Here is a 9,045-nt window from a genome sequence, read left to right as displayed (position 1 = left end):
GTGTGCTGTTTTTCAGCTTAGAGCCAACTACTGCCTTAGTAACAAGATATATATAGGAAGAGCTTCTATCCTGTGTCACCTATTATTCCTGACCCAATAATAGAACAGTCCAATGATATGGGATAATCTGTTGTGGTTAACATTTGCTGCCACCTTACTGCAGTTTCAGTTAATGAAATTTCAAATGTATGTTTACATTTTTCTTCACAACCTGAAGACAGCCAAGTTAGCTGACAAAGGAAGTCTAAAGAGGTTGAAATTTAAGCAACCAGGCAACAATTAAGTAAAAATTGTTTATCTAGAAAAACTATTGGAAAATATTTTTAATGAAAATGTTCTCTAAAACTAATAAATTAGTACGTACATTTTACAGTTAATCCAATTAATTAAGAGGGTACAAAGAGGTAAAAACTTTCCAAAAATAAAAAGAACATACCAATCACTGAAATACAAAGAAATTCAAGAAGCTAATAAGTAGCATACTTAATAGTGGGGCTGTAAGACTTGTGAAAAATTACTTTGTCCTTGTTTGGAATATCTTATAGATTGCATTCAGCATAGTTGAAAATGTCTGGGATGGATACATATGTAAAACAAACACCACTTAAGTTTGGCATACTCCTTATGAGAATACTTGGGCATTTGGTTAGGTGTTGCCCAGGGTCTGACATGTGATTAGACTCAAATTACCATTGGAAGGGCCTTAAAGATACCAACTCATCCAGCCCTCTCTGGTTGCATAAAACTGAAACCATAGAGGAAAAGTTTATAGAGCTAAAATAGTGGCTTCTAATTCTGTACTGTCACCTAAAGCATCTCTTTGAATTATCAAAAGAAGAAACAAGCAAATGGACTGGGAAATCATCTTACAAAACTAGAGTATAGTTTTTCCAGGGGAATTGTGTACCTTACCTCAGTACTGGAAATACTAGTACAGAAGATACAGATGAATCTGAAGTGATATACTGATAAACTTTTTTTAAATTTGTAATTAGATTTAAGAAATTGTTAATAGTTGATCATTTTTGACCCTTACAAAAGTGGTGATTTCCTACTGTTCAATGTAATGGGCTTAAGTCAGTTTTAAGTTAACACCACTTGCTAACAGTCTGACTTTAAGCAGATTGCAGTTCCTGCTTTATTGCAAAAGCTCCTGAAATAAAACCCCAAATACTATCAAAGATCAACATGGGTTATAAGCAACTGTAGTCCATTCAAGTACACGTTCTAATAAAGAACTGAAATTTTTAAAAAAAGGGGGGGCCTAGCAAATTCACTATAGCGAACACATATTCTTATGAAAAAGCATAAGGGATCCAAATCGTGTAGCAAAGACAGGAAGACTGAGACAATAACAGACATCCTTTTTGTTGGGATTTTTTTCCAAAACAGCAGATTCAGTTCAAATCCAAGTTCCTTGAAACCTTACAGAAGAAAATCCGGGTGTAATTTTCCTTTACTGCCATTCTTAATCACCAATCATCTGTCCCTGGACATAGCCTGTTTTCCATTTTTATCTGTCCTTAGGCAACAGCCTATGAGAACACTAGTTGGTTTGAACCTCAAAAACATAAATCTGTTTGCAGAGGATACAAATGGTGCTATTTCCCAATCCAAGATTTAGTTAACATACCAACTTTTATAAGACCCTCCTTAGTTTACAAAACACTAGACACAGCTAACAGCAGCTACAAAAATATGTGACTTAACACAACGGCAATGGAACCCAGCAGCATCTGAGGTAAGTTTCTATGAACTCACCAGTTTGATGTGCTGCTTCTAATTCCACATTAAAATACATGATTATTTCAAAACAAAGATTTGTGCATTCCTATTATACTTTTGCCAATTATGTCTGACGTGTTACCAGAGACACCATTTTGCAGAAGTTTTAGCCCCCTTTAAGGCTTAACAAAGATCGTGATGCCTAAACTAGGAATCGTAGGCCTCCCAAAGCTTCAGGAAAAGCAGGTCATTTTTGCTACCATATAATCTCAGCTGTTACTTCGTGATTCCGTTCAGGTATCGTATGAATTCATATATATATATGCTGAAACATTGTTGGAACTGCACAAGACCTTCCAGAATACCTTTTTTCCTTCTCTTTAAAGAGGGTCTCAATGGCGCAGAACTGAGCTCAAATGATGCTCCCACCTCAGGCTCCTGAGTAGCTAGAACCAAAGGCATGAGCTACTGCGCCTGGCTCCAGAATGTATCTTTTGCTTCAGTGTCTGTTTAGTGTATACTGGCAAGTTCTTCCCATAGCAACATCTCATCTAACTAGGATAGCAGCCAAAAAGACGGACCCCTCTCAAATACATTTAGAAGACTACCTGAATTAATGGCTACCATTTGGGGAGTGGGCTCTCTTTAAAAAAACAAATGCATATTTATCACAATTCTGCAGTACCTATATTTTTTAAAGGACAAGACACTGGGTTTAGTCATTTGTAAAATAATGAACTTAGTGTGGTTATTGCTAGTATGAAGAACTGGTTCAGCTATACTCTAAGATTTTGTTTCTTCCATTCCCATTGAAACAATCTTTATGGAAAATGGATTTTAGTGTATCTGACTATTCTACATGGGAGAGAATGAAAAATCATTTTTTTAATTTACCAATTTGCCAATTTGGCATTAAAGTTCCTCTAATACTTTATAATTTTTAACCCAATTATGTAAGAGAACTGAAACTATTTAAACTGTTTCTAACTTTGATCGATTTAAAAAAAGACATTTGTGGGTAATTTTTTTTAAATCACAACATGAAATTACTTGATACCTTTTATATATAAAGGACAAGAGTTGCACTACTCACACCTTAAAATTCTGTTACCAAGAACCAATCAGAAGGCTCCAGGAAAAAGCACTTAATACCAGCGCACTTTAACCTTAATTATAATTAATTTGAGGGCTAGGGTTATATATACTGACCTGGCAAATTTTACATTTTAAACTGTATCCTGAATTATCCTTCAGATCATATAAAATCACATTTTTATGCACATAAAAAATTAAACTATGCACACAAAAAACACTTTTCGTATGCCAAATGATGCAAAGGGCTGTCATTCTTCGTTCAGTGGTCTATATAATATTGTGGAACAAAGCCTTCTAACAATTGACTTGACCTCAAAATTAGCTGTACTAATTGTTGTGCCACTGTTAAACTTCATCTTTATCTTCATAAAAATTAAGCTCTGGCTAAAACATATAAAGTTTAGTAACTGATTTTTAGTCACTGGTATGAGAGCCTTCAAAATAAGTTGAGAATCAAGAAGCAAAACATTGGCCTATTATTTAAAAGTTGCTTGTCATACCTTCTATCCCCCATTGTCTTCCAAAGTTGCCTTTGATTAGAATTTTGTTAGGGTTTTTTTCCTAATTATCACATGTATTATTAATTACCTATGCATCTAACAGCCTAAACTTGTGTTAAGATTTCAGAGGATTCATTACAAAATGATTAAATGCCAGCTGACATTTTAATGCTATTTACGAGCAAGTATAACTGCTTTTTAAAAAGCAAAGTATACTATCCTAAGCCTATAAATAGCTCCAACTACTTTGCAACAATTGGTGTAAAAAGTAGAAAGTTAAAAAAATTCAGCAAATGGAAGATCAAAGTTTATTTACTACCTGCATACAAAAACATATTGCACATCAAACAACCGAAATAAAAAAAAAAAAAAAGGAAAAAAAAAAAGATACTCTACTGAAGACTAACATGTAGTTTATACAGAATAAACCTTCTGGAAATTGATCTTTTCAGTAGTTCAGGTTATGTCTGAATGGACATGACTAATTCAGCTTAGTGTTTTAACTAAAGCTATGTTTGATTTTTAAATACTGTACACTTTAATAAATAAACCAAACAAAGCCTCAAGGTAGAACAGTCACTGCCAAGTATCGCCCAGTGTCCCTGCAGATGAGTTTAACAAATGTATTCCAGTGGTCTGCAGATTTTCCTCTACATACAGCATTTAAAAAACACATTAAAACAGACCAGTTTCCAGACTAAACTAATGAAGAAATTACAATTCAGTGCAAAATATTTTAGACTGCATTTCATTCTAGTTTTCCTCAGGTGAAGAAGTGGTTGCATATTAAAAATGTAACAAAAGCAGCTAATGCTTTCATAAAGAATATTACGTTAGGGATCCCACCCCACCCACCACCCCCCATCTCTGCCATATTTTGAAAACAAAATAACATTTCCTATAGCCAGCAACTTTTTTTTAATGTTACATATACTATTCTCAAGGCACATCTGATGATATATTTTATAACACAGTAGGTGTCAAAGTATGTTTAACATATGATTTCTTCAGGATCCCTCCCCTTTTTGAATTCCAAATGGAGGAACTGAAAGTGCGATGTAAAGACTGGCGATCCATATTCTATCTTTGGCAAGCTTGTACAAGCACTATTGTAAATGTAATGTAAAAGAACTGTAAACTAGGAACTTCTTCAGTTTATGAAACACCATTCAGGACTGCTGCTTCTTGAGTGTTTTCTTCTTTTAAGGTATTAATCTTTTCTTCTCCTGGAGTACGCTGTAGCTTAGAAATGTCATCGCCAGAAGCACTAGTTGGGCCGTTTATTGCCTTTTCTGAAGGACCATGCTCTTCAATCACATCTTTTGCCTGCCAAAGGGAGACAACTTTTTCAACTTCTTTATAAATGAAATCTATAGCTGAGGAGGAAAACAGCTACATAAACATTAATTAGCTAATGAAAATTTTCAGTTTCATATGCCACAATGGATCAAAGTATTAAAACGTCTCTAAAATTCAAAACAAATACCAAAGTATTCCACTCTATGGGTCTTTCCAACTTTGTATCTCTAGTACCTAGCAGTGCCCAAACCACACAAAACATCTGAACTAACGAAAACTGTACCTAATTTTAAAACACTGGAAAGCTCACCATGAAAATGACATAAACAGTTAATATTAAACATTTAAATAATCACCTACTTTACTCACCTTTTGAAAAATCACATTTACATATCAAATACCGTAAAGCATTTAAAAGAACTAAAATTTAAAAGGTCTATATCCATCAATGAGAAGAGGTATATAGCCTATTGCTCCTGAATTAGGCAACAGTCTCTATGCCCAATATCTTTGGGCAGATTGAATTTTATAAATGCTATTTGGAGCTCTAACTAAAAAGCATTTCAGGCTCAAGCATGCATATCTTCAGTTATCTGGGGCCAAGAACATATTCAAGAGTCTAAGTAAAATAGTATTGTCTATTTGTGGAAACAAGTGATCACACAGTAAAAGTAGTAAAAAAATAAAGCTAAACCATACCAAAAATTAAAAAAAAACAACAAAAACCTACAGGTTAAATTCTCCTTACCATTTCTTTCTTGTTTTTAGCCAAAGTTTCCCTTGGGAGGTTTCTTTGTCTGCTCTGAGACTCAGCTCTAGAAATATAATCTGCAACTGTGACTGTTAAAGATGAGAAAAAAATTACAGGTGTTGAAAAAATATTTCTAAAGTTTATTTATGGATAAAGGGTAATTTCACTATTAAACTAGTGGTGGGTCACCCAGTGTCAAAATTTTCTTAAGCTGGGTATCACCTCCAACCAAAAACAAAGCTTTAAAAATCTGCCTGGGTTTTTGGTGCTGAAGAAAATTTCAAGCTTGAGATTGAGGAAATCTAGATTAAATTCCTCTTTCCCAAGAATCCAGCTATTTGCTTCTGGTTGACCCTAAGGTTGTGGAACAAAGTTGGTAGAGAAACCCACAACCAGTAAAAGGAAATACAAACGCAGTGTTCTAAGCCCAGTGTTTGCAATTGTCAGTGGGGGTAAATGGGGCAAATTTGATCCAAATCATAGTATAATATACTTAAATTTGAAAATTTCATCAGATACAAAAATATTTACTCAATTTTTTTTTTTTTTTTAAAGCACAATTAAGATATCCAAGTGTGGTTTATCCTATGGCTTTGTTTCAATGTTTCACACTAGAAACTATTCTGAGTGATTAAAATAAGAAACTACAAGCAAACTAAAGATGACAGACCACCACCCTAAAAATGTGGACATTGATCAGACTGGGAAAAGGTCCACAGTGTATTCAGTGACACCCCTCCCACGCCCCCTTTGTCAGTCTTGGTAGGGACTATCTTAAATGTGTATTTGCAAAGTAGCAGCAGTAGTGAATTAGGAAAAAGACTAAACGAAACTAACACCCTACCGTCAACCCAACTTCAACAAATTACCTATGTTCTACAGTATGTGGACTGACTCACTTTATACATCAACACTCAAGAACTGAAACTTAGGGCCGGGCATGGTGGCTCACAAATGTAAACCCAGCACTTTGGGAGGCAAAGTGGGCGGGTCACCTGAGGTCAGGAGTTCAACCAACATGGTGAAAACCCATGTACTAAAAATGAAAAATTAGCCAGGCGTGGTGGCACAGCCTGTAATTCCAGCTACCTAGGAGGCTGAGGCAAGAGCATTGCTTGAACCTGGGAGGTGGAGGGTGCAATGAGCTGAGATTGTGCCACTGCACTCCAGCCTGGGAAACAAGAGTGAAACTCTGTTTCAAAAAAAAAAAAAAAAAGAATTGAAACTTAGAATTCACTGATTTTAAGAAATATCAAAAGAACCACCCTTTTTTCTTTCAAGTAATTATTTTCTATCACAAACTGTTTTAGAAAATCCCTGATATGTAAAAGCACAATATATATTTTAAATTATGGGAGCAAGTTAATTATGTGAAGAATGAAAACTCTGGTAAATTTTAAATTATTTATTTAAAGTCACTAGGTATGGGGAGAATTGGTCCATAAAGTATAAATTCTATGAAAACAACTAAATCATTCAGGTATGATAAAAAGCTGGATAGTATTTACAATTCATGTTTCTTAATTATGAATTAACATGCTAACACTGTCATAAGATCCAAGAACTTCCTAGAACTATCATGTATATCTTTTAAAACTACAAGGGAACAACCTATTTAAGAACTTACATATATCATTTACTAGAAAACCACTAAAGATGTTTCAAATCTGAAACTACCTCTTTCCTTCCAAACTGTAAGAAACTCAGTACGCTCATCTTGAGGCTTTTTTAAATTAAATTCATTGCTAATATATTTATAACTACATTAAAAAGAGTTTACAATATTGGGAAAAGGGCTATTGTAATAATCCACTTTATTATGTCTATATACATGGCAGCAAACCTATTACAAGAACAATTCTAGCCAGTGTGGGGAACAGCATAGCAAATGCACTGTTTCCAAGTTCGGCCTTCAGTGACACCTAAACATCTAACTGGAAACCCTGCTGCTAAATTAAGTTGGTGCAAAAGTAATTGTGGTTTTCACCATTTTGGGATGGGTGCAAAAACTACACCAACCTAACACATGTTGAAACAATTCCTAGAACCTTTCATCCACTGTGTACAGAGACAGAATAATATATTTTGATACAGTTTTCAACTAAATCAGCAAGCACTTAGCTGGGGTATCCCCTACCTAAATAAAAGGAAGCCAAAAGAAACCTCTGTTAATTCAAATAAAAACCTATTCATAGCCAGTCCTTATAATACAAAACCCCTTAAAAATCCAATACAGATTAATAAATAACAATATCTAGAAAAAATACAGGCAATTTGTGTAATGACATGGACTCTAGAATTTCCTCTAAGGGATCCAAGTTAATCAACTGGACACCAGTGTGTCTTGTCACATTCTAAGAATGGTAAAGAATATTCACTGCTTAATTTACACGAAGAGCAGCAAGAAATTTTGAGCAGATGAGATCAAATTAAATGAGCGTTTTAAAGAGAATGTTGATGTTAACTTTAGATGGAGGCTGCCTCCTAGAACTGCTACCAGGATCAAGGGTAACAATTTTGTGCTTGTTTCACCCACTCTATCTTTTGGGAGAAGGGGCAAGCTAGGAAATGCAAGAAGTTTTAAAAGAGGGAAGTAGTAATCCCAAAGAAGTAGTAAAACAGGAACAGATGCAGTATGGAACAGAAATCATTGTCAAACTGTTGAAGCCTCCAAACTACTCAAGTTGCAATTAATACCATACAGAAATTTTTGCCTCTTCTCCAACAAACCCCACTGTTACTCCGTTTATGCCTGCTGACTTGGTAATAAACCAGCATGTATCTAGTTAATAAATGCTGTAATATATTGTTACATTCATACTGATAGCCTGAATTTTCTTGTTTACAGTAGGGCCAGAAAATGTATCACTGCTGTACCACCTTCAAAAAATGAAATAATCTCTTCATCTAAAACACTTCTTTTTTTTTGAGACAGGGTCACACTCTGTCACCCAGGCTAGAGTGCAGTGGCACGATCACCCTTCACTGCGGCCTCGACCTCCCAGGCTAAAGTGATTCTCCCGCCTCAGCCTCCAGAGTAGCTGGGACTACAGGTGCACACTAGCACATCCAGCTAATTTTTGTATGTTCTCTAGACGGGATCCCACTGCCCAAGCTGGTCTCAAACTCTTGGGCTCGAGCAATCCTGCCACTTGGCCTCCCAAAGTGCTGGGATTACAGGTATTAGCCACTGCGCTCAGCCCTAAAATATATTTCCAACATTAAAGGAGGGGAGGAAAGAAGGAGAAGGAAAACAAATATTTTCTGGACACTTCCAATTTTTTGACAATATTTAATTGCTCTAAAATTTTCCAACTATCTTTAAAACATGAACTTTTAGGGATGGAAACTAATTCTCTTAATCAGTTTTCCCAAATGTCTCTACAACCACTAAATTTAAAATAGTAAAGATGCCAGAATTTACATTCTTTATTTGGGGAAAACACATAAAAGAACTGGTTTTGGAAAGAATGCAAAAATTGGTTAGTTTGAAAGGGGTTTATTTCTGGTGCACACAATTGCTTCATTGTGAATATACATGTGATTCTCTGTACATAGGAAATGGAATTATGTTCAAAATAATAGACACAGCAAACAACTTTCTTTGAAGTTACTAAGAATTAATGACTACATAAAATAAACATTCTAAAAGTAAGTACTATTAATTTGAATAGT

The 9,045-nt window shown here is 34.9% G+C and overlaps 1 protein-coding gene across 5 annotated transcripts in view; it reads right to left on the bottom strand.

The window, feature by feature from the left end:
- Nucleotides 1-1,110: 1,110 nt before the first annotated feature.
- The window catches only part of FXR1 (fragile X mental retardation, autosomal homolog 1), a 68,400-nt gene continuing 60,465 nt past the window's right edge, over nt 1,111-9,045 (bottom strand). For 4 of the 5 annotated variants that reach the window (XM_011968859.1, XM_011968860.1, XM_011968863.1 and 1 more), the window contains 2 exons: nt 5,368-5,459; nt 1,111-4,646 (listed from right to left, as the gene is read on the bottom strand). In XM_011968859.1, coding sequence (XP_011824249.1) covers nt 4,476-4,646; nt 5,368-5,459 — 263 coding nt within the window. In that variant the 3' untranslated portion in view covers nt 1,111-4,475. The remainder of the gene's footprint in view (nt 4,647-5,367; nt 5,460-9,045) is intronic. The other variant, XM_011968861.1, reaches the window with a different exon arrangement.

This window comes from Mandrillus leucophaeus, unplaced genomic scaffold (assembly GCF_000951045.1).
Source record: "Mandrillus leucophaeus isolate KB7577 unplaced genomic scaffold, Mleu.le_1.0 Scaffold860, whole genome shotgun sequence".
NCBI classification, from domain to species: domain Eukaryota; kingdom Metazoa; phylum Chordata; class Mammalia; order Primates; family Cercopithecidae; genus Mandrillus; species Mandrillus leucophaeus.
This window is presented reverse-complemented; position numbering and strand designations above follow the sequence as displayed.